This window comes from Mustela lutreola, chromosome 8, assembly GCF_030435805.1.
Source record: "Mustela lutreola isolate mMusLut2 chromosome 8, mMusLut2.pri, whole genome shotgun sequence".
NCBI lineage: Eukaryota > Metazoa > Chordata > Mammalia > Carnivora > Mustelidae > Mustela > Mustela lutreola.
In genome coordinates this window covers 57,196,915-57,221,366 of record NC_081297.1, presented here as the reverse complement: position 1 = coordinate 57,221,366, position 24,452 = coordinate 57,196,915, and the positions used below count along the sequence as shown (strand labels likewise).

The 24,452-nt window shown below is 40.2% G+C and overlaps 1 protein-coding gene and 1 pseudogene across 14 annotated transcripts in view; one reads left to right on the top strand and one right to left on the bottom strand.

Annotated features, from left to right (window-relative positions):
- RBMS2 (RNA binding motif single stranded interacting protein 2) overlaps positions 1-24,452 on the top strand; it is a 72,968-nt gene that overhangs the window by 13,763 nt on the left and 34,753 nt on the right. For 8 of the 14 annotated variants that reach the window (XR_009356656.1, XM_059184918.1, XM_059184926.1 and 5 more), the window contains one exon: positions 19,290-19,349. The exons of 5 other annotated variants lie outside the window; for them this stretch is intronic. Coding sequence is in view for 7 of the 9 variants with exons in the window: in XM_059184918.1 (XP_059040901.1) it covers positions 19,290-19,349 (60 nt within the window). In the remaining 2 variants the exon portion in view is untranslated. Of the gene's footprint in view, positions 1-19,267; positions 19,350-24,452 lie in introns of all 14 variants that reach the window. One more of the 14 variants, XM_059184923.1, reaches the window with a different exon arrangement.
- LOC131838594 (small ribosomal subunit protein eS21-like) lies at positions 8,804-9,292 on the bottom strand (annotated as a pseudogene).

Below are 24,452 nucleotides of genomic sequence, written 5' to 3'. Positions count from 1 at the left end.
ATTTACTTATTTGTCAAAGGGAGGGAGCACAAGCAGGCAGAGTGGCAGACAGAGGCAGAGAGAGAAGCAGGCTCCCTGCGGAGAAAGGATCCCAGGACCCTGGGATCATGACCTGAGCCAAAGGCAGCAGCTTAGCTAACTGAGCCACCCAGCAGTCCCTCTTACCTATTTTTTAATTGTATAGTATGTAATAATAATTACATACATTGTTGTGTAACCAGTCTTTAGAATTCTTTTCATCTTGCAGAACTGAAAGTCCATACCCATTAAACAATTTCCCATTCTTGGGGTGCCTGGGTGGCTCAGTCATAAGCGTTTGCTTTCTGCTCAGATCATGATCCCAGGGTCCTGGGATCGAGCCCTGCATCAGGCTCCCTGCTTGGCGGGAAGCCTGCTTCTCCCTCTCCCACCCCCACTGCTTGTGTTCCCTCTCTTGCTGTGTCTCTTTGTTAAATGAATAAATAAAACCTTAAAAAAAAAATAAAAACAATTTCCCTTTCTCTCCTCTTTCCAGACCTTGGCAACCATTTTTCTACTTTGTGTCTCTGTGAATTCTCTTAAGACTCTTGTACAATTTGGAAACACACAGTATTTATCTTTTTGTGATTGGCTTATTTCACTTAACATAATATCCTCAAGGTTCATCCATGTTGAAACATATGTCGGAATTTCTTTGCTTTTTAAGATTGAATAATATATATATATATTTCATCATATATATAAAAGAATGTGTTGTGGTTCAACCATTTATCCATTCAATCCAAGTGAGGGACACTTGGTTGCTTCCATCTTTTGGCCATTATGGATACTATATGTGAACATGGGTGTACAAAGATCTTTTCAAGACTCTGGTTTCAATTTTCTTGGGTATATTACCAGAAGTGGAGTTACTGGATCATATGGTAATCCTATTTTTAATTTTGTGAGGAATCACCATGTTGTTTTCCATAGCAGTTTTACTGTTTTGCATTCCCACCAACAGTACACAAGGATTCTGAGTTCTGCTTTTTTTTGCCAACACCTACTTCCTGTTTTTTTGATAGTAGCCATCCTAATGGGTGTAAGATGGTACCTTAATGTGTTGTTGCTGTTGTTATTTTGTGAGCCCTGTAACCATTGTGGGCTTGAACTCAGGACCTGGATATCAAGAGCCTGGATGTCAAGGGTCACGTGCTTTAGTGACAAGCCAACCAGGTGCTGCTTGTAATAGTTTTTATTTGCATTTCTTTAATGGTTAGTGATATTGAACATCTCGTCATGTGCTCATTGGTTGTTTGTATATCTTCTTTGGATAAATGCCTGAATCTTTTGCCTGTTTTTTTAATGGGATTGTTTATGTTTTTGTTAATTCATTGTAGTTTGGTTATTAACTGCTTATTAGATAATGTAATTTGCAAGTATTTTCTCTTATTCTGTAAGCTGCCTTTTGACTCTGCTGATTGTGTTCTTTGAAGCACAGAAGTTTTTAATTTTGATATAGTCCAACTGATCTGTTTTTTCTTTTGTTCTTTAGTTCTGTTTGGCTTTTTGTGCTTTGGGCAAGAAATTGCCTAATCCAATCTCATGAGGCTTTTCTCCTATGTTTCCTTCTCTGCCTCCTCCTTCTTGTTTGTTTATTTATTTATTTATTTTTAAAGATTTTATTTATTTATTTGACAGGCAGAGATCACAAGTAGGCAGAGAGGCAGGCAGAGAGAGAGAGGAAGCAGGCACTCTGCTGAGCAGAGAGCCCGAAAAGGGGCTCCATCCCAGGACCCTGGGATCATGACCTGAGCTGAAGGCAGAGGCTTTAACCCACTGAGCCACCCAGGTGCCCCTCCTCCTTCTTTTTTAAAGATTTACTTAGGGGCGCCTGGGTGGCTCAGTGGGTTAAAGCCCCTGCCTTCGGCTCAGGTCCTGGTCCTAGGATCAAGCCCTGCATCGGGCTCTCTGCTCAGCAGGGAGCCTGCTTCCTTTCCTCTCTCTCTCTGCCTGCCTCTCTGACTACTTGTGATCTTTGTCTGTCAAATAAATAAATAAAATCTTAAAAAAAAAAAAAAGATTTACTGAGAGAGCGAGCGCATGAGCAGGGGGAGGGTCAGAGGGAGCAGCAGGCTCCCCACTGAGCAGGGAGCCAGACGGGGGTCTGGGTCCCAGGACTCTGAGATCATGACCTGAACTGAAGGCAGATGCTTAACCAACTGAGCCATCCTGGTGTCCCTCCTACGTTTTCTTCTAAGAGTTTTATAATTTTAACTTTTGTGTTTAGGTATTTGATCTGTTTTGAGTTAACTTTATATATAGTATTAAGTAATGATCTACCTTCATTTTTTTTGCAGGTGGATATTCTATTTTCCCAATATCATTTATTGAAAAGACTGTCCATTTCACATTGAATGGTCTTGATACTCTTGTTGAACTCATTTGACCATATATTCAATAGTTTCTTTCTTTTCTTTCTTTCCTTCCTGCCTTCCTTCTTTAAGATTTTATTTATTTATTTGTTAGAGAGAACTCAAAAGCGGGGGAAGTGGCAGAGGGAGAAGCAGGTTCCCTGCTGAGAAAGGAGTTCAATGTGGGACTCAATCCCAGGACCCTAGGACCATGACCTGAGCCAAAGGCAGATGCTTAATGGACTAAGCTACGCAGGCATCCCGTGGTTTTTCAATTTTAGATGTATGTTGCCTTTCTGCTGTGAAAGATAAGGATTTGATTTTTTGTTACTGTGGTAGTTAGAAGCCTGCCTTTTCTTCTCCCTTACAAGATTTTAAGGATCTTTATCCCAGTGTTAAAAAAAAATTTCACGATAATGAACCTTTTGTGGGTCTTATTTATTTAGACTTGTATACCAATTTCAACCTGGAAATATGTATCCTTCAGTTGTAGTGTTTTTGTTGTAATTTATTCCCTTTATTTTTCTCTATGTGTTCTTTTTGAAGTCCTGTTTTTGTTTTGTTTTTATATGGAATAACATTTAAAAAAAATTTTAAGTAATCTCAACACATAATATGGGGCTTACTCTCACGATACCAAGATCAAGAGTCCCATGTTCTACCAACTGAGCCAGCCAGGTGCCCCTGAAGCCCTGTTTTTGTATACGACTTTCCACATCAGTATTTTTCTTCTATTTTCTTTAATATTTTCCCTTTTCTTAAAAGTTTTATTTTCTGTGATATTTCCTCTATCTTCTGTTTATTTTCTAGCCCATCTATAGATTTTTTTGATATCTGCTATCATATTGTTAATTTCTTTTTCTTTTTTTTAAGAATTTTTATTTATTTGACCCAGATCTCAAGTAGGCAAAGAGGCAGGCAGAGAGAGAGGGGGGAAGCAGGTTCCCCCTGAGCAGAGAGCCCAATGCGGGGCTCGATCCTGGGATCCTGAGATCATGAGCTGAGCTGCAGGCTCCCTGCCAAGCAGAGAGCCCGATGCGGGACTCGATCCCAGGACCCTGAGATCATGACCTGAGCTGAAGGCAGCGGCTTAACCCACTGAGCCACCCAGGCGCCCCACTAAGAGCTTTTTTTTTAATCTCTGTATGTTCCTTTTTTTTTTTTTTTTTTAAGATTATTTATTTATTTATTTGACAGAGATCACAAGTAGGCAGAGAGGCAGGCAGAGAGAGAGAGGGAGAAGCAGGCTCCCTGCCAAGCAGAAAGCCTGATTCGGGGCTTGATCCCAGGACCCTGGAATCCTGACCTGAGCCAAAGGCAGAGGCTTTAACCCACTGAGCCACCCAGGTGCCCTGAGTATGTTCCTTTTTTTGTTGACTTTTGTTTTTGCTTCATAGATAAAATATTTTTGTTTAAATCTCTTGAGACTATTCATTAAGTTTTCCTCTTTTGTCTCTGTTTCTTTTGAGTTTCTTTTTTGTTTTTGTCTTTGACTTCAGAGGTTTTCTTTAAATGTCTAAAGATTTTGGCTGTTTAAGTGAAAGACATTAAAAGACCAGATGGAAATGCTGTTGGCATGGGAAAAGCTTACCAATTTATGGACTTCGCTTTAGGTGATAAAAGTTGTTGCATAGGGAGGGGCCTGAATATCATCTTTTATGGAGCTTTTCTATTGTGGTAGTCAGTTTCCCTAGAGAGAAATACTCCAATCTCCTAAAAGGGGTGGGGTTGGAGAAATGGCTGAGAATATTGCTTAATCCTCATGTTTTCACTTTAGTATTTATTCCCACCCAGCTCTGCTTGGTGGCTAGGAAACCAGAGTCCCTCTGGTTCAACCTCCCCAAAGAATAAACCGGTTTTCCTCTGGAGGGGAGATAGAAGTGGGGTAGTGGTAGCCAGACTGTGTGGCTAATGCTTGTCTTTTTAGGTGCTTGGGGCTTCTAATTTTTGAGTGTCTCTGGAATTTTACAGAATTACCTTTCTCCTGGTATGCTTCCTATTAGGTTTTAGTTTTCTTTGCTCTTCTAAGTTATATATCACTTACCTATCTGGTATCCAAGTTCTAAAATGTTGTTGGGATCTGTTATCTGTTTTCTATATCCTCTGAAATCTACGTCTTTTGAAATTTATTTATTTATTTATTTAAATTAAAGTTTTCATTTATTTTTTAGTAATCTCTACACCCAGCATGGGCCTTGAACTCACAACTCTGAGATAAAGAGTTGCATGTTTTTCAGATGCCAGACACCTGTATCTTTTTTAAACCTTTATCATAATTTTAGTGGGATTCAAGAGGCTATAGAGATAATTACATATATTCAATTCAGAATCTCCTATTCATGCTTCATCCCCCTCCAGTCTGGTTTTTGCCTCTCTTGTCCTACTAAAATAGGTCATCATAGTAATCATGTTCTCCCCCGCCCCAGTTTTACTGAGATATAATTGGCATATAACATTCTGTAAGTTTAATGTATAAAATGTGCCGATTTGCTACAGATCTGTATTGCAAAAGGTTTGCCACACTAAGATTGGTTAATATATCCTTCACCTCACCTAGTTACCTTTTTGTTGTTATTATTACTGTGAGCACATGAAAACACTACTGTCCTGGCAACTTTGAAATATACAGTACAGTAATGTTAAACTGTAATCACCATGCTGTACATTAGATCCCTAGAACTTACTCATCTCATAGCTGGAATTTGTACCCTTTGACAATATCTCCCTATTTGCCCACCCCTCAACCCTTGGCAACCACCCTTCTCCTCTCTGCTCCTCTCTTTGATGTTTTTTAGATTCCACATAAACTGAGATCATATAGTATTTGTCTTTCTCTGTTTGACTTATTTCACTTAGCATAATGCCATATAAGTCCATCCCTGTTGTTACAAATCAAATTACATTTTTATGGCTGAATAATATTCCTTTGTGTATATATACGACATTTTCTTTATTCCTCCATCAGTGGATGCTTAGATTTTTTCCACATGTTGACTATTGTGAATAATGTTTCAGTGAACATGGGACTCCAGATATCTCTTTGAGAAAGTGAGTGATTTTATCCCCTTTGGATATATACCCGGAAGTGGGATTGCTAGATCTAATGGATTTCTTTCTTTCTTTTTTTTTTTAGGATTTTATTTATTTGTGTGTGTGTGAGAGAGAGAGAGAGAGAGAGCATGCTCGCACATGAACAGGAGGAGGGGCAGAGAGAGAAGGAAAGGGAAAGACTCTCAAGCAGACTTCACACTGAGCGTGGAGTCTGATGGGGTGCTTGATCTCACAACCCTGAGTTCATGAACTAAGCTGAAACTAAGAGTCAGAGGCTCAAAGCACCAAGCCATCCACATACCCCGTGCATTTCTATTTTTCTTTTTTCTAATTTTTATTTTTTAAAGATTTTTTTTTAATTTATTTGTCAGAGAGAGAGCGCGTGCGTGAACACAGGCAGACAGAATGGCAGGCAGAGGCAGAGGGAGAAGCAGACTCCCTGCCGAGCAAGGAGCCCGATGCGGGACTCGATCCCAGGACGCTGGGATCACTACCCGAGCTGAAGGCAGCTGCTTAACCAACTGAGCCACCCAGGCGTCCCTAATTTTTATTTTTTAAAAGATTTTATTTATTTATTTATCAGAGAGAGAGAGCACAGGAAGGGAGAAGGGAAAGCAAGGTCCCTGCTGAGCAAGAAGCCTGATACAGGACTCCATCCCAGGACTCTGGGATCATGGCTTGAGCCAGAGGCAGACATTTAACCGACTGAGCCACCCAGGCATCCATCTCTATTTTTAATTTTCTGGGGAATCTCCATACTGTTTTTCGTAATGACTGTACCAATTTACATTCCTACCAGTGGTGCACCAGAGTTCCCTTTTCTCCACATCCTTGCTAGCATTTTTTTTTAAAGATTTTATTTATTTATTTGTCAGAAAGAGAGCGAGCGAGAACGAGCACAGGCAGACAGAGTGGAAGGCAGAGTCAGAGGGAGAAGCAGGCTCCCCGCGGAGCAAGGAGCCCGATGTGGGACTCGATCCCAGGACGCTGGGATCATGACCTGAGCCGAAGGCAGCTGCCTAACTAACTGAGCCACCCAGGCGTCCCCTAAAAAATATTTTATTTATTTATTTGAGAGTGAGAGAGAAAGCATGAGAGGGGAGAACGTCAGAAGGAGAAGCAGACTTCCCGTGGAACTGAGAGCCCGACTCTGGACTCGATCCGGGGACTCTGGGATCATGACCTGAGCCTAAGGCAGTTGCTCAACCAACTGAGCCACCCAGGCGCCCTCTTGCTAGCATTTTTTATCTCTTGATTTTATGATAGTCATTCCAGCAGGTATGAGATGATATCTTGTAGTGGTTTTGATTTATGTTTCCCTAAGGATTAGTAACATTGAGCACCTGTAGCTGTTGGCCATTTGTATGTATTCTTTGGAAAAGTGTCTATTCAAGTTTTCTGCCCATTTTTTAAATTGGATTTTTTTTTGCTCTCGATTTGTATGAGTTCCTTATACATTTTGTATGTCAACTCCTCATCAGCTATATAGTTTGCAAATATTTCTTTCATTCAGTAGATTGCCTTTTCATTTGTTGATTGTTTCCTTCTATGTGTAAAAGCTTTTTATTTTAGTGTAGTCCCAACTGTTTACTTTTGCTTTTGTTTTCTTTGCTGCAGAAGATATATATATACATATACATACACACATAGATATGTGTATATATATATATATATATTTAATGCTGCTAAGGTTGATATCAAAGAAATTACTGTCTGTGTTTTCTTCTAGGAGTTTTATGATTTCATGTCTCGCACTTAGATCTTTAATCCATTTTGAATTTATTTTTACTTTTTTTGTTTTTGTTGTTTTTTTTTTTTTAAAGATTTTATTTATTTATCTGACAGAGAGAGATCACAAGTAGGCAGAGAGGCAGGCAGAGAGAGAGAGGAGGAAGCAGGCTCCCTGCTGAGCAGAGAGCCCGATGTGGGACTCAATCCCAGGACCCTGAGATCATGACCTGAGCCGAAGGCAGCGGCTTAACCCACTGAGCCACCCAGGCGCCCCTTGTTTTTTTAATATATATATATTTTAAAGATTTTATTTATTTATTTGACAGAGAGAGAGAGACCACAAGCAGGCAGAGAGGTAGGCAGAGAAAGTAGGGGAAGGAGGCTCCCTACGGAGCAAGAGAGCCCGATGTGGGGCTTGATCCCAGGACCCTGAGATCACGACCCGAGCCGAAGGCAGAGGCTTAATCCACTGAGCCACCCAGGTGCCCCTGTTTTGTTTTGTTTTAAAGATTTTATTTAGGGTTGCCTGGGTGGCTCAGTGGGTTAAGCCTCTGCCTTAGGCTCAGGTCATGATCTCAGGGTCCTGAGATGGAGTCTCGCATTGGGCTCCCTGCTTGGCGGAGGCCTGCTTCTCCCTCTCCCACTGTCCCTGCTTGTGTTCTCTCTCGCTGTATTTCTGTCACATAAATAAATAAAATCCTTTAAAACAAAGATCTTATTTATTTATTTGTCAGAGAGCGAGCACAAGCAGGGGGAGCAGCAGGCAGAGGGAGAAGCAGGTACCCCTCTGAGCAAGGACCCTGATGTGGGATTGGATCCCAGGATCCTGGGATCATGACCTGAGCCAAAGGCAGATACTTAACCAATTGAGCCACTCAGGTGTTCCTTGAATTCATTTTTGTGTATGGGTTTAAGAAAGTGATCTAGTTTCATTTTTTTGCGTGTAGCTGTCCATTTTTTCCAGCACCATTTATTGAAGAGACTGTCTTTCCCCTGTTGTATAATCGTGCCTTTTTTGTCGTAGATTAATTGACCATATAAGCATGGGTTTATTTCTGGTCTCTCTTTGCTGTTCCACTGATCTTTGTGTCCATTTTGTGCCAGTACCAAACTGTTTTGGCTACTATAGTTATGTATGTATGTATTTATGATGACTGTAGCTTTTTAAATAGTTTGAAATCAGGAGGTGTGATGCCTTTAGCTTTGTTCTTAAGATTATTTTGACTATTTGGGATCTTTTTTGGTTTCATATGAATTTTAGAATTTTTTCTGTTTCTGTGAAAAGTGCCATTGGAATTTTGATAAGGATTACACCGAATCTATAGATGGCTTTTGATGCAGATTTCAGCAATCTTAATTCTTCTGATTCATAAACAGGTATATCTTTCCACTTGTGTCTCCTTCAGTTTCTTTCAACAGGTTTTATAGTTTTCAATGTACAGATCTTTCACCTTCTTCTTTATCTTATTTTTACCCATTTTATTGGTTTTGATGTTTTTGTTAATAGAATTGTGAGAAGCTGTGGGTTTTTTTTTTTTTTTTAAGTTTTGTTTATTTAAGTAATCTCTGCATCCCACATGGGGCTGGAGCTCAAGACCCTGAGATCAAGAGTCGTGTGCTCCTCTGACTGAGTCAGTCAGGTATCCCAGTCAGAAGTTCTGTGAAACCATGCTCTCAGCTGTGGCCAGAGAATGAAGTCATCTGACTGACCCATCCTGTAAATGACACCATGGATAGTGTAGGTTTTATTTTATTTATTTATTTTTTAAGATTTTATTTATTTATTTGTCAGAGAGAGAGAGAGAGAGAGAGAGAGAGAGCACAGGCAGACAGAATGGCAGGCAGAGGCAGAGGGAGAAGCAGGCTCCCTGCCGATCAAGGAGCCCGATGTGGGACTCAATCCCAGGATGCCGGGATCATGACCTGAGCTGAAGGCAGCTGCTGCTTAACCAACTGAGCCACCCAGGCATCCCGATAGTGTAGGTTTTAAACTGACCGTTGAACCTCCCAGTCACCTTGCCAGCCTCGGCCATGTTCTTCTGAATGGACACGTGGTCCTTGGCACTGATGATGTGGTTGCTGGAGAAGCAGTTTTGAGACATGTACAGTTCCATAAATTTGCTGGCATCATTCTGCATGTTGAGGGTATGCCTGCTGCCACCCTGGATACCTTTCTTTTTCTAGCCTACTTGCTGTGGCTAGGACTTCTAGTACTATGTTGAATACGAACGGTCAGAATGGGTACCTTGTCTTGTTCCTGATCTTTGAGGGAAAGCTTTGAGTATACTAGCTATGGGCTTTTCATATATGGCTTTTATTATGTTGAGTTATGTTTCTTCTATGTTGTTGATCATTTTTATCATGAAATGATGTTGAATCTTGTCAGTTGCTTCTTCTGTGTCAAGATGATTGTATGATTTTTGTCTTTCATTCTGTTAACGTGGTATATTACATTTATTGATTTTCTGTATGTTGAAACATCCTTGCATCCCAGGAGTAATTCTGACTTGATCATGGCATATGGACTTTTTAACGTGCTGTTGAATTTATTTTGCTACTATTTTGTTGAGAATTTTTGTGTCTTTATTCATCAGAAATTTTGGTCTGCTGTTTTCTCATAGTGTCCCTGTCCGGCTTTGATATCTGTGTAATGCTGGCCTCACAAAATGAGTTTGGAAATGTTTCCTCCTCTTCAGTTTTTGGAAGAGTTGAAAAGAACTCATGTTAATTCTTCTTTCAGTATTTGGTAGAATTCTCCCATGGAGCTGTGTGGTCCTGGGCTTTTCTTTATTGGGAGGTGTTTGATTACTAATTCAATCTCCTCAGTTGTTACTGGTCTGTTCGGATTTTCTGTGTATTTTATTTGTCTCTGTTTATGATTAGGACTTGGTAGGTTGTATGTTACTAGGAATTTATTTCTTCTAGGTTATAGAATTTGGTGGCATATCTTTGTTCATGGCAATCTCTTAAGATCTTTTGTATTTCTGTGGTATCAGTTGTAATGTCTCTTATGTATAATTTTGAGTTCTCTTTTTCTTGGTAAGTCTATCTAATGTGTTGCCAGTTTTGTTTATCTTTTCAAAAAACCAGCACTTGTTTGTCTCTTCTCTATTTTATTTATTTCTGCTCTGATTTTTGTTCTCATTTTTTCTGTTAAGTTTGGGCTTAACATATTCTTTCTCTAACTCCTTGAGGTTTTGGAGGATTTTTTTTTTCTTTATGTGGGCACTTTTTGCTATAAACGTCCCTCTTTGCATTGTTTTTGCTGCATATCATGAATTTTCATATGTTGCATTACCATTTATGTTTGCTTCAAGACTTTAAAAATTTCATCTTTGACTCATTAGGTTGTTCAGGAGTATATTGTTTAATTTCCACATATTTGTTAATTTTCCGATTTTCTTCCTGTTACTGATTTCTAGTTTCATATCATTTTGGCCAGAAAAGAATACGTGGTATGATTTCAGTATTTTTGAATTTGTCAGGATGCGTTTCGTCATTTAATACATACTCTATCCTGGAGAATGTTCCATGTATACTTGAAAAGAATGTGTATTCTGCTCTTGGATGGAATGTCCTATATGTGTCTGTTAGGGCCATTTGGTCTAAAGTATAGTCTTTTTCAAGCTGATAATACTTGATTTTGATTATGTACAAAACCTATCCTTTTAGCCTCCTCCTGACATTTTATGTTTTTATATTACTGTTTACATCTTTTTATGTTGTGTATCCATTGACAAATTATTGTACTTATAGCTATTTTTAATACTTAAGTGGGCTCCAGGGGCACCTGGGTGGCTTAGTGGGTTAAAGACTCTGCCTTCAGCTCAGGTCATGATCCTAGGGTCCTGGGATCGAGCCCTGAATCAGGCGCTCTGCTCTTTGGGGAGCCTACTCCCCCCTCACTCTCACTGCCTGCCTCTCTGCTTACTTGTGATCTCTGTCTGTCAAATAAATAAATAAAATTTAAAAACAAACAAACAAAACAAAAAATAAAGTGGGCTCCACACCCGGCGTGGGGCTTGAACTCAGGACCCTAAGATCAAGAATCACCATGCTCTATCAACTGACCCAGCTAGGTGTCCTGGTACTTTTGTTCTTTAAACTTTATGCTAGAGTTAAGTGATTAACATGGCTATATTGCACTATTAGAATATTCTGAATCTGATTATATGTTTAGTTTTACCAGTGTGACTTGTATTTTCATGTTTTCATATTGCCAGTTAGCATCCTTTCATTTTAGCTCAGTGAACTCCTTTCAGCATTTCTTACAAGTTAGGTTGAGTGGTGATGAATTTTCTTAGTTTTTCTTTGTTAGGGAAAGTGTTTCTCGCCTTCATTTCTGAAAACAAACTTTCTGGGTAAATTATTCTTGGTTGGGATTTTTCTTTTTCTTTCATCACTTTGAATATATTATTCTATCATCTCCTGCCCTGCAAGGTTTTTGCTAAAATGTCCATTGCCTGATGGAGGTTTTCTTGTATGAGAGAATTTTTTTTGTGTTGATTTTTAAATTTAATTAATTGATTTGAAAAATTTATTTATTTAAGGGGTGCCTGGGTGGTTCAGTTTGTTGGGGTATCTGACTTCAGCTCAGGTCATGATCCCAGGGTTCTGGGATTGAGCCCTGCATTGGGCTCCTTGCTCAGTGGGAGCCTCCTTCTCCCTCTCCCTCTCCCTGCTGCTCCCCCTTCTTGTGTTCTCTCTTTCTCTCTCATATAGGTAGATAAAATCTTCTTAAAAAGAACCATAAATAAAATTTTATTTATTAAGTAACCCCTACACCCAAAGTGGGGCTCGACCATGACCTTGAGATCGAAGTTGCACACTCTTCCATTGAGCCAGCCAGGCATTCCTTCTTGTTGATTTTAAAAATTCTCTCCTTACAGCATGCCTTGCCGGTGCAGTCTGTGAAGTATGTAATTCTTGATTTCAGAGTCATGAGTTCATACTGGACAGTGGGATAGAGTTTACTTAAAAAAAAATTAAATTCTCAGGGCACCTGGGTGTCTCAGTGGGTTAAAGCCTCTGCCTTCAGCTCAGGTGCATGATCCCAGGGTCCTGGGATCAAGCCCCACATCGGGCTCTCTGCTCAGTGGGGAGCCTGCTTCCCCCTCTTTCTCTGCCTGCCTCTCTGCCTACTTGTGATCTCTGTCAAATAAATAAATAAAATCTTTAAAATAAATTTAAAAAAATTAAATTCTCTCTCTCCCTCTCTCTCTCTTGTTTTTTTTTTTTAAAGTAGACTCCATGCCCAGTGTGAAACCCAGCTCAGGGCTTGAACTCATGATCCTGAGGTCAAGACCTGAGATCAAGAGTTGAATGTTTAACTGACTGAGCCATCCAGGCGCCCCTTAAATTCTCTCTTTATCTTTGATTTTAGATACTTTTATTATAATGTATCTTGGAGAACATTGTTTTGGATTGGAATTTTTGGAATTTACTTTCATGAATTGGGTGTCCAAAACACTTTCCAGGTTTGGGAAGTTCTCAACCATTATTCCTTTGAATAAACTTTCTACCATTTCTCTTCTCCTTCTGGGATTCTAGGGGTGCAGAAATTGTTTCTCTTAATGTGTCCCATAAGTTCCATAAGCTTTCTTCTTTCCTTTTCATTCTCTTTTTCCCTTCTGACTGGGTAATTTCAAATGATCACTCCTCAGGCTCACTGATTCTTTTGTTTGATCTAATCCATGAGGTACTTGTAAACTGCCAAATCCAACAAGGTTTTGTTTTGGTTTTGGTTTTGGTTTTGGTTTCATCTTACGTAATGTCTTAGCATCATTCGCTAGGGTTGACTATTCTCCATTTCTTGAAATAATCTCCTTGTTTGTCTCTGGTTATACAACCACTTTTAGTCTTGCCCTTTTGACCCTTCTCTTTTGGTCTCTTTGTCAGCTATTTTATTCAGTTTCTGATTATTTAAAGTTCTTTAGGTCTTCTTACTTTACCTTCTCTCTAAATATACTTTCTTCCTAAATTTTAGTTATAACTATGGTAACAGATTACACGTTATAATTTCTAGGCCAGACCTCTCCTCTGTGTATCCAGCTGCCTAATTGGTATTTTTCCCTGGAAATCTGACAGGTTATTCAAGGTTTTGTTTTTATTTGGTTGTTTGTTTTGTTTTGTTTTAGTAAATTCTAGGCCCATTGTAGAGCTTGAGTCCATGATCCTGAGATCAAGAGTCAAATGTTCTATGACTGAGCCAGCCAGGTGCCTCTCAAATTTAACATATTCAAAATTTAATGCTTGCTAGTAGTCCCCTAATCTCTACAATGTCGTTAATGATATCACTGTCCATCCAGTTACTCAAGCTAGACACTGTCCTTGCCTACGTCCAATCAATAAACTAGTCCTATTGATTCTTATAAGCTAAATCTCAAATCTTTCCACCCTTTTTTTTTGTTTTTTGATCTTTACTGCCATCTCTTCAGTTATAGACTGCATTGTGTCTTGTTTGGGTATTATAGTGACTGCCTAATTGATATTCCCAGTCAACTCCTGCCTCACTCTAATTTGTTCTTCCTGTAGTAGCCACAGTAATATTTTCAAAACATTGATTAGACCTTACAACTTCTTTCTTACATAAAATTATTCATTAACTGTCTAATGTGTTCAGAATGAAAACCAAGCACTTCAACACAGGCTGAAACTTTCTGTATCCCTCTCCCTCCTTCATTACACTCTAGCTTCACTGCCCTTCCCTTCCTTTTAGATCCATTTGAAAGTCCCACTTTGTGGGGCATGTGGCTGGCTCAGTCAGTTAAGCATCTGCCTTTGGCTCTGCTCATGATCCCAGAGTCCTGGGATCCAGCCCCTGCTTCCCTTCCTCTCTCTCTCTGCCTGCCTCTCTGCCTACTTGTGATCTCTGTCTGTCAAATAAACAAATAAAATCTTTAAATAAATAAATAAATAAAATCTTTAAACATAAATAAATAAATAAATGGATAAATATCACCTTTTTGACCAGACTGACTAAAGTAGGTTACAGCTTTCTGTTTTGTCTTTCTAGCCCATTTATCATAGTGGGTAATTATGCAATTGCTTTATGATTATTTGATTAATGTCTTTATCTCTGCTAAATGCTAAATTTCATTAGGACCAAGACTATCTCTGGTATAGCTTAGAATTTTGTCCTTGGTACCTGTCCTTGTCTGGTACTCTAAAGGAGAATTCAGTATTTGTTGAATAAACAGATGTGAACTCTTTTTATATCTCAGGGACCATTATAAGAGCTTTACATGTATTTATTTTCATCTCCATAACAATTCTATTGCATAGGTCCTATTACTGTCCTCATTTTACAAGTAAGGTTAGGCAACTTATCCAGAGTCATACAGCTAGTACATGGTGACAGAATTAAATCTAAGTCTTTGTAATTATTGAGCCTGTGTTTCTTTATTTCTTTTTTAAGCCTGTGTTTTAACCACTTTCTGCTAACTAATAGGATCTGTAATCAAGAAAGATACTTTTGAAGAAACATTTGGTAAACATTGATTCATTGCCTACTTAATTCCTAAATGAGTAGTGAATAATTGAATAATAAAAACTGAATCCGAGGTGCTTGGGTGTCTCAGTGGGTTAAAACCTCTGCCCTCCGCTCAGGTCCATGATCCCAGGGTCCTGAGATCCAGCCCCTGATCAGGCTCTCTGCTCAGCAGGGAGACTGCTTCCTCCTCTCTCTGCCTGCCTCTCTGCCTACTTGTGATTTCTGTCTGTGAAATAAATAAATAAAACCTTTAAAAAATAATAAAAAAATGAAAACTGAATCTGATTCTTCTTCATTTGTAAAATAATGAAAATGATTTTTTTTGTTGTTAACCCAAGTTGAGTTATTATTAAATCATTATTTTATTTTTTAATTATAGGATTTACAAACTGGAAGGGCCAGGCAAGCTAACATTTTACCCCTCCCCCACCTCATTTCAACTATCAAAGATAATACTTGCCTTGCCTTTAAAGAATGTTGGGGTTTGAGGGGTTTCAGTTTGAAGCATTCCTCTTCCTCCAGTCCACATGAGAAATAAGAGAGTTTGAGAGATAAAAATCAAAACAAAACATTTATTATTATTAAAACTAATAGTCAAGAAGGTAGCTTATATCTCCAGCCAGTGGATTTCTAATACTACCCCAGAATTGACGGATTTATCTACCTAGATACAGCAGTGATTTAAAAAAAAGTAAATGGAAAGCTATGGACTTCCCTGTCTGGTGGCTTACCCTTTTAAACTTAACCAGTTTGAAGGGGCACCTGGGTGGCTCAGTTGGTTAAGTGACTAACTCTTGGTTTCTGCTCAGCCCATGATCTCAGGGTCTTGAGAACAAGCCCTGTGTCGGGCTCCCCAGTGAGGGTGGAACCTTGTTTGGGATGCTTTTGCCCCTTTTCCTTTGCCTCTCTCCCACCCATATACGCTCTTTCTCTCTCTAAAACAAACAAAAGACTTAATCATTGTGGAGTAGCAGCGCTGAATGTGTATAGGCATACCTTATCCTATCATGCTTCACTTTATTGTGCTCTGCAGTTACTGTATTTTTTACAAACTAAAGATTTGTGTCAGTCCTGTGTTAAGCAAATTGGCACCATTTTTCCAACAGCATTTGCTCATTTCGTGTCATTTTGGTAATCCTTGCAATATCTCAAATTTTTTAAATTGTTACATTGTTCATGGTTATCTGTGATCAGTGATCTTTGCTGTTACTATTTTAATTGTTCTGGGGTGCCATGAACCCATGTGAGACGGTGAACTTAACTGATAAATGTTGTGTGTGATCTGACTGCTTCATTGGCTCTTCCCCATCTCTCTCCCTCTCTTTAAGCTTTCAAATAAGTAAATAAAATGTCTTTAAGTGAAGAGTCAAAAATGACACCTAGAGGAGAGGAGGAGGGAGGGTTTTTTTTTTTTTTTTTTTTTAAGACTTTATTTATTTATTTGTCAGAGAGAGAGAAAGAGCACAAGCAGGGGAGCAACAGGCAGAGGGAGAAGCAGTTCCCTGCTGAGCAAGGAGCCTGATGTGGGACTTGGTTCCAGGATTCCAGGATCATGACTTGAGTTGAAGGCAGAGGCTTAACCCACTGAGCCACCCAGGTTATCCCTTAAAGATGTTTTAGAAATTGACTTTTCTTTTTTTAATAATTGGGATTAATTATTGACCTTGTTTATAGTTTATGAAAGCCATTGCTTTCTCAAAGACTAACAATGGAAAGGCTGTGGTTGGGGGAGCCAGATGATCCTGAGTTAAGAATAAGATTCCAGGGGTGCCTGGGTGGCTCAGTGGGTTAAAACCTCTGCCTTCGGCTCAGGTCATGACCTCAGGGTCCTGGGATCAAGCCCCAAATAGGGCTCTTTGCTCAGTAGGGGGCCTGCTTCCTTCTCTCTCTGCCTGCTACTCTGCCTGCTTGTGATCTCTGTCTGTCCAGTAAATAAAATCTTAAAAAAAAAAAGAAGAAGATTCTACTATTTATTTATTATGTGACCTTAAAGCAGCAGGCTCCTCTGAATCTGTTTCTGAATCAATACCAAAATGGAAATGAATGTCTTATTATCTTCTTTGTAAGGATTATGTTAGATAACAAAGTCCTCTAGGACTTGGAATATGGTAGGTAGCCAGCAAATGTTATTTTGCCTTCTCTTTTCCTGACAGAAAGATAATCAAATAATAGGTCAGTTGCAACTATCTTGTGTTTACTTTTCTACTTTGTTTGTTTGTTTTTGATATTATCTTGGGTAATTACTTTTGAAAAACTAGGTCAGGGGCACTTTTACTTTGCTACTGTGAGTTTTTGGTGATTTTTTTTTTTTTTTCATGTCATTGTTCTATTTTTGCATTACATCTTATGCCCATTGAAGGCCAATTTTTTCTTTTAAAGGTTTTATTTAGGGATGCCTGGGTGGCTCAGTTGGTTAAGCATCTGCTTAATGTGGGTTCAGACTAAAAACTCAAGATCAAGAGTCATATGTTCTACCACCTGTGCCAGCCAGGCACCCCAGGAAATATTAATTTTTTAGGTGATATAGTGACATTGTGCTTTGTTTTATTAAAAAGATTTTCTTTTTCAGGGCTGGCTGGCTCAGTTTGAAGAATGTGTAACTCTTGGTCTCAAGGTCAGGAGTTTGAACCCCACATTTAATGTTAGGATTGCTTAAATAAATAAATAAAGTTTTAAGAAAAGAATTTTTCTGGCTTTTATGTGGGAACATTTTAGAATGACATGGTATATTTTGTATTTGTTTTGAAATCATGTGGGTGGTGGAGAAATAGGTAGAGCTACAGATGAAGCAATTTGTCCATGAATAATTATTGAAGCTAAGTAAGAAGTATGTAAGGATTCATTATACTCTTTTGTTTACTTTTGTATATGTTTTCCATTATAAAAAGTAAAACAGGGACGCCTGGGTGGCTCAGTTGGTTGGGCAGCTGCCTTCGGCTCAGGTCATGATCCCAGTCCCACATCGCGGTCCTTGCTCGGCAGGGAGCCTGCTTCTCCTTCTGCCTCTGCCTGCCTCTTTGTCTGCCTGTGCTCACTTGCTTTCTCTCCCTCTGTCTCTGACAAATAAATAAATAAAATATTTAATAAAAAAAAAAAGTAAAACAGTTCTTGTTATTAAAATTTGCTTCCAGGGCACCTGGGTGGCTCAGTGGGTTGGGCCTCTGCCTTCTGCTAAGGTCATGATCCCAGGGTCCTCAGGTCGGGCTCCGCATAGGGCACTCTGGTCAGCGGGAAGCCTGCTTCCTCCTCTCTCTCTGCCTGCCTCTCTGCCTACTTGTGATCTCTCTCTCTGTCAGGTAAATAAATAAAATCTTTAAAAAACAAAAAAAATTTGCTTTCTATCCTCTGCCCGGAGTGTCATCTTTTTTTTTTTTTTTTTTTTTTTTTTTTTTTTTTTTTTTGAGTGTCATCTTTTTTTTAATAGGTAGGATGTGAGCAACTTTACCACAACCAGACTAGTTACTACTTAAGAATATCACTGAACAAAACTGTCAGGAGTAAGCCTAAACAAAGATAGAAAAGAAGGGGAAAAAATGGAGGAAGAAAGGAAGTGAGTAAGAGAGAAGAGGGAGACTAGAGAAAAGGAAAGAAGTCAGGGACAGTGGAAGGTTGCCTTAAAGTGTAGGTCTCTTACTCTCATTCTTAATTTTTTATCTAATTTCACCTCTAACTGATATCTTTAGTAGCTAGGTAGGAACCTGAGATTCTGTTCTATAAGAAAAATAGCTCTTTTGTTTTAATATATCAGCTTAAGCGAGTAAGGATTTCCCCTTTTTCTATATTCTTTATAGATGCTACTATATTATAGCTGTTATGTATATAGTATATATTTATGAGAGAGTGGATACTGGGCCTTGCAGAAATTCTTACATAATCTTACACATTGCTATCCAGGAACTGGATGGAATTTTCTCCTTCAGAGAAAGACATACCATATGATTTCACTCATGTGGAATTTAAGAAGCAAACCAGATGAATATAGGGGAAGGGAAGGAAAAGAAGATAACATACAAACAGAGGTATTTATTTGACAGAGAGCATAGCAGGGCGAGTGGCAGGCAGAGGGAGAAAGAGAAGCAGCAGGCTCCCCTCTAAGCAAGGAGCCCGATGTGGGGCTTGATCCCAGGATCTGGGATCATGACCTGAGCTGAAAGCAGATGCTTAACCAGCTTAGCCACCCAGGTGCCCCAAGAGACTCTTTTTTTTTTTTTTTTAAGATTTTATTTATTTATTTGACAGACAGAGCAACACACGCAGGGGGAGTGGGAGAGAGAGAAGCAGACTTTCTGCTGAGCATGGAGCCTGATGTGGGGGTCGATCCCAGGATCTTGGGATCATGACCTGAGCTGAAGGCAGACGCTTGACAGCTGAGCCACCCAGGTGCCCCAAGCCCCAAGAGACTCTTAACTCTAGGAAACAAACACGGTTGCTAGAGGAAAGGTAGATGAGGGGATGGGGTAACTGGGTGATGGGCATTAAGGAGGACATGTGATGAGCGCTGGGTATTATATGTAACTGATGATCACTAAATTCTACCCTTGAAACTAATAATACAGTTATGTTAACTAAATTGAATTTAAATAAACAATTTAAACAAGAATTTTGTCCTCCTTTTTTGGAGAACTTACCCTTTGTTTATACAGTTGACCCTTGAACAGTGCCAGTGTTGGGGATACCGAACCTCTGTGCATTTGGAAGTTCAGGTATGGCCTTTGACTCTCCCAAACTTAACTACTAATAGCCTACTGTTGACCAGAAGCCTTACCAATAGCATAAACTATTGATTAATACATATTTTGTATGTTATATGTATTATATAACATACATATATATATATGTATTCTCACCGTAAAGTTAGAGAAAATAAAATGTTTTTAAGAATATCATAAGGAGAGGGCGCCTGGGTGGCTCAGTGGGTTAAGCCGCTGCCTTCGGCTCAGGTCATGATCTCAGGGTCCTGGGATCGAGTCCCGCATCGGGCTCTCTGCTCGGCAGGGAGCCTGCTTCCTCCTCTCTCTGCCTGCCTCTCTGCTTACTTGTAATTTCTCTCTGTCAAATAAATAAATAAAATCTTTAAAAAAAAAAAAAAAAAAAAAAAAAAAGAATATCATAAGGAGGGGCGCCTGGGTGGCTCAGTGGGTTAAAGCCTCTGCATTCCGCTCCGGTCATGATCTCAGGGTCCTGGGATCGAGCTTCGCATCGGGCTCTCTGCTCTGCTGGGAGCCTGCTTCCCCTCTCCTCTGCCTGCCTCTCTGCCTACTTGTGATCTCTCTCTCTCTCTGTCAAATAAATACATCTTAAAAAAAAAAAAAAAAGAATATCATAAGGGAAAAAAAAGACATTTACAGTACTGTACTGTATCAAAAAAACTCTGCATGTAAGTGGACCCTCACAGTTCAAACCCGTTTTTTAAGGATCAGATGTAATTGGGTTTTGGTATTTAGTGCTCAATTTAGCAGCAATTCTTCACCTTCACTCCTTATCTCCAATCTCTGCCCCATTCCAATTATAGTTTAAGATCTTGAGTTTGATAAAGTAGGTTAACACTTTTCCTAAGAATTAGTTTTGTTCAGATCACTGTCTTTTTGAGATTTAAAGTGTTTTAGGAAGTAGAAGATCATGGATCCAGGACTTAGGCTATATAGACTCAAGTGTTTTAATATTCTATCCTACTTTTTTTTAAAGATTTTATTTATTCATTTGAGAGAGAGTGAGCACAAGCAGGGATTGGAGAGAGGGGCAGACTCCTCACTGAGGTGGGAGCCTGGCAGAGGGCTGGATCCCCAGGACCCTGGGATCTTGAGCTGAGTGGAAGGCGGACTGAGCTACCAGTTACCCCAATAGTCTATCAGTATGTCGGGTTTGTTTGTTTGTTTTAGATCTTATTTATTTATTTGGGGCACGGAGAGAGAGTGGACAGGTAGGGGATGCTGCAGAGAGAGAGAGGAAGAAGCAGATTCCCAACTCAGCAGGGAGCCCGACACCGGCTTGATCCCCAAACTCTGGGATCATGACCCGAGCTGACCAACTGAGCCACCCAGGCACCCCTAGTATGTCAGATTTTTTAAGAGACTTTTTAAAATTTATTTATTTTAAAGTAATTGTGGGGCATCTGGCTGGCTCAGTCAGAAGAGCATCTGACTCTTGATCTTGATGTCTCGGTTCAAGCCCCACATTGGGTTTGGAGATTACTAAAAATATAAACTTAAGAAAAAATATCTGCCCCTAAATGGGGCCCAAACTGAAGACCTGAGATCAAGAGCTGGATATTTAGGGTGCCTGGGTGTCTCAGTTGGTTGAGCATCTGCCTTTGGCTCAGGTCGTGATCTCCGGGTCCTGGGATTGAGCCCTTCGTCAGGCTCCCTGCTCAGTGGGGAGTCTGCTTCTCCCTTTCCCTCTGCCCCTCTGCTTGTCCTCTCTTACTGTTTCTTTCAAATGAATAATAAAATAAAATAAAATAAAAAGAGCTGGATGCTCTACTGACTGAGCCAGTCAGGTGTCCCAACTTTTATTTGGTTTTAAATATATAATAGATGTTTGGACTTGGTATAAAACAAAAGTTTCAGCAGAGGCTGCTGGGAAGATGGTGGAGTAGAAGGACCCTGGCTCACCTCCTGCCATGTGGCAACCTAGAGAACACACTCATTGGCATAAATAACCCAGAAAATGACCTGAACAGAGTCTGGCAGAACAGACTCTCTGCAGCCAGACATAGAGAAGAGGCCATAGTGAAACAGATCACCCCCTCAGATTGCTCCTGACAAGATCCCATCAGAACAGTGCCACAAGCCTGGAGGTGTGCGCACAGCCTAGACAAGGGTCAGCGTCACTCCAAAGTGAGTCCTGCTCCAGGGAGAGGGGAAGATAGCCACACACCAGTCTGACTGTGACCCCAGCAGTGGGTTAGGGGCAGACAGCTGGTCTGACTGCAGGACCCCCACCCCTGACCAATAAAAGCTCCTCAGAGAACAACACAGGGAAAGTGCCTGCAGTTTGGTGCTACTTCATCTCTGGCAAACACCTGGTCTTACTGAACTCAAGCCCAAGGCTACCTGGGACCAACCCACTAACACCACCGGCGCCAGACTCTGCCTGCAACAGGCAAAGAGAGCCATTGCACACTGAACCGAAGTCAAATACATCCCAGCCACAATAGGAGTGTGCACAAACACATAAAGAGATAACCCTGAAGCACCATTTTCTCGTGAAAAGGAGACATTGCACTGCAGGGCACTACAGGACCTCTTTATAAAGCCACTGTTTTCAAGTGTGGGAGATGTAACTGACTTTCCTAACACAGAGAAACAGATGCAGCAATAGACAAAATGAGAAGACAGGGGGCGCCTGGGTGGCTCAGTGGGTTGGGCTGCTGCCTTCAGCTCAGGTCATGATCTCAGTGTCCTGGGATTGAGCCCCGCATCGGGCTCTCTGCTCCGCAGGGAGCCTGCTTTCCTCTCTCTCTCTCTGCCTGCCTCTCTGCCTACTTGTGATCTCTGTCAAATAAATAAATAAAATCTTTAAAAAAAAAAATGAGAAGACAGAGGGATATGTCCCAAATGAAAGAGCAGAACAAAATCACAGCAAGAGACCTAAACAAAATGGAGACAAGTAATATGTCTGATAGTGAATTTAAAGTAATGCTCATGTAGAATTGAGAAAGGATTATGGGACCTCCATGAGATCCTTCACAAGAAACAGGAGATCTAAAAAAGAACCAGTTAGAAATAATGAACTCATTAAATGAAAATAAAAATAGACCACCTGGAATAAATAGCAAACAAGAGGAAGTAGAAGAACAGATCAGCAACCTAGAGGACAGAGTAATGGAAAGTAATCAAGCTCAGCAGATGAGGGGTGGGGAATACAAAATGAGAATAGGCCCAGGGAACTCAGTAACACTGTCAAGCATAATAGTCATAATATAGGGATCCCAGAAGGAGAAGGGAGCAAGAAGGCAGATTTATTTTAAGAGATAATAGCTGAAAACTTCCTGAATCTGGGGGAGGAAAGAGAAATCTAGATCCAGGAGGCACAGAGAGCCCCCAACAAAACCAATCCAGAAAGGTCTGCACCAAGATACAAATAAGCTGGCCAAAAGTAGTGATAAAGAGAGAATTTTAAAGGCAGCAAGAGAAAAGAAAGCAGTGACATACAAGGGAAACCCCATAAAGCTATCAGTGGGTTTTTCAGCAGAAATTTTTCAGGCCAGAAGGGAGCAGCATGATATATTCAAAGTGCTGAAAGGAAAAAATCTGCAGCCAAGAATACTCTATTCAGCAAGGCTTTCATTCAGAATATAAGGTGGGAGGGAGTTTCCCAGACAAACAGAATTCAAAGGAATTCATGACCAGGGACAAAACCAGCCACATCCCTATTACACTTGATGCCATTGGCTTGTGGGTCCCAAGTTCACAGTCCAGCCACTCTCCTGCCCAAGTCAGCATGCACGGCCTGCCACCTGCTCAATGCTAAGTCAGCACGCCCTCACCTCAGAATGACAAGGGCTCAAACTGACACTCTTCTCAAATTCCAGCCACTGTTCTCAAGTTTGTGCACAAAAATAGGCATAATTATAACAGTGGAATGAAGCAACCCAAACAGTGACACTAATTCTGTGGAATATATAATGGATAAAAGGAGTGTGCTAGGCTGAGAACATCTCCAAAAGGCACATTAAAGAACAATACATACAGCATGATTCTGGTTGGTAAAAGAAACAAATCCGGGAGAAATAAGACAAAACCAGAGAGGGAGACAAACCATAAGACACTCTTTTTTTTTTTTTTTTAAGATTTTATTTATTTATTTGACAGAGAGATCACAAGTAGGCAGAGAGGCAGGCAGAGAGAGAGGGAAGCAGACTCCCTGCAGGGCAGAGAGCCCAATGTGGGGCTCGATCCCAGGACCCTGGGATCATCACTTGAGCCGAAGGCAGAGACTTTAACCCACTGAGCCACCCAGGCGCCCCCCCATAAGACACTCTTAATCATAGGAAAGAAACTAAGGGTTTGGGAGTGGAGGGGTGGGGGTAACTGGGTGATGAGCATTAAGGAGGACACTGATGGAATGAGCACTGGGTATTTCTTTTTTAAAAGATTTTATTTATTTATTTGACAGAAAGATAGCAAGAGAGAACATAAGCAAGAGAAGCTGCAGGCAGAGGGAGAGGGGAAGCAGGTTCCCCACTGAGCAGGAAGCCTGATTCGGGACTTGATCCCAGGACTCTAGGATCATGATCTGAGCCAAAGGCAGACACCTAACGACTGAGACATCCAGGTGCCCCTGAGCCCTGGGTACTATGTAAGACTGATGAATTACTGAACTCTACCTCTGAAACTAATAATACACTATATGTTAATTAATTGAATTTAAACTTAAAAAAAAAAAGAGCCCCCTTGGGGTGCCTGGGTGGCTCAGTGGGTTAAAGCCTCTGCCTTCGGCTCAGGTCGTGATCTCAAGGTCTTGGGATTGATCCCCGCATTGGGCTCTCTACTCAGCAGGGAAGCCTGCTTCCCTTCCTCTCTCTTCCTGGCTCTCTGCCTACTTGTGATCTCTGTATGTCAAATAAATAAATAAAAATCTTTGAAAATAAAAAATTAAAAAATAAATAAAAGTCTTTTTAAAAAATAAATTTATTTTAAAAACCCTCCCCATAAAACAAACCCCCCCCAAACCCAAAATGTTCAAATGGGTATTAAAGAAATACAGAAAAAGTCTGTGTTTTCACCCCATCCTCCATATACCTAGTTCCTTTCTAGTAGCCATAATTATTAACTATTTCTCTTCTATCTTTTTAGAGATACTTG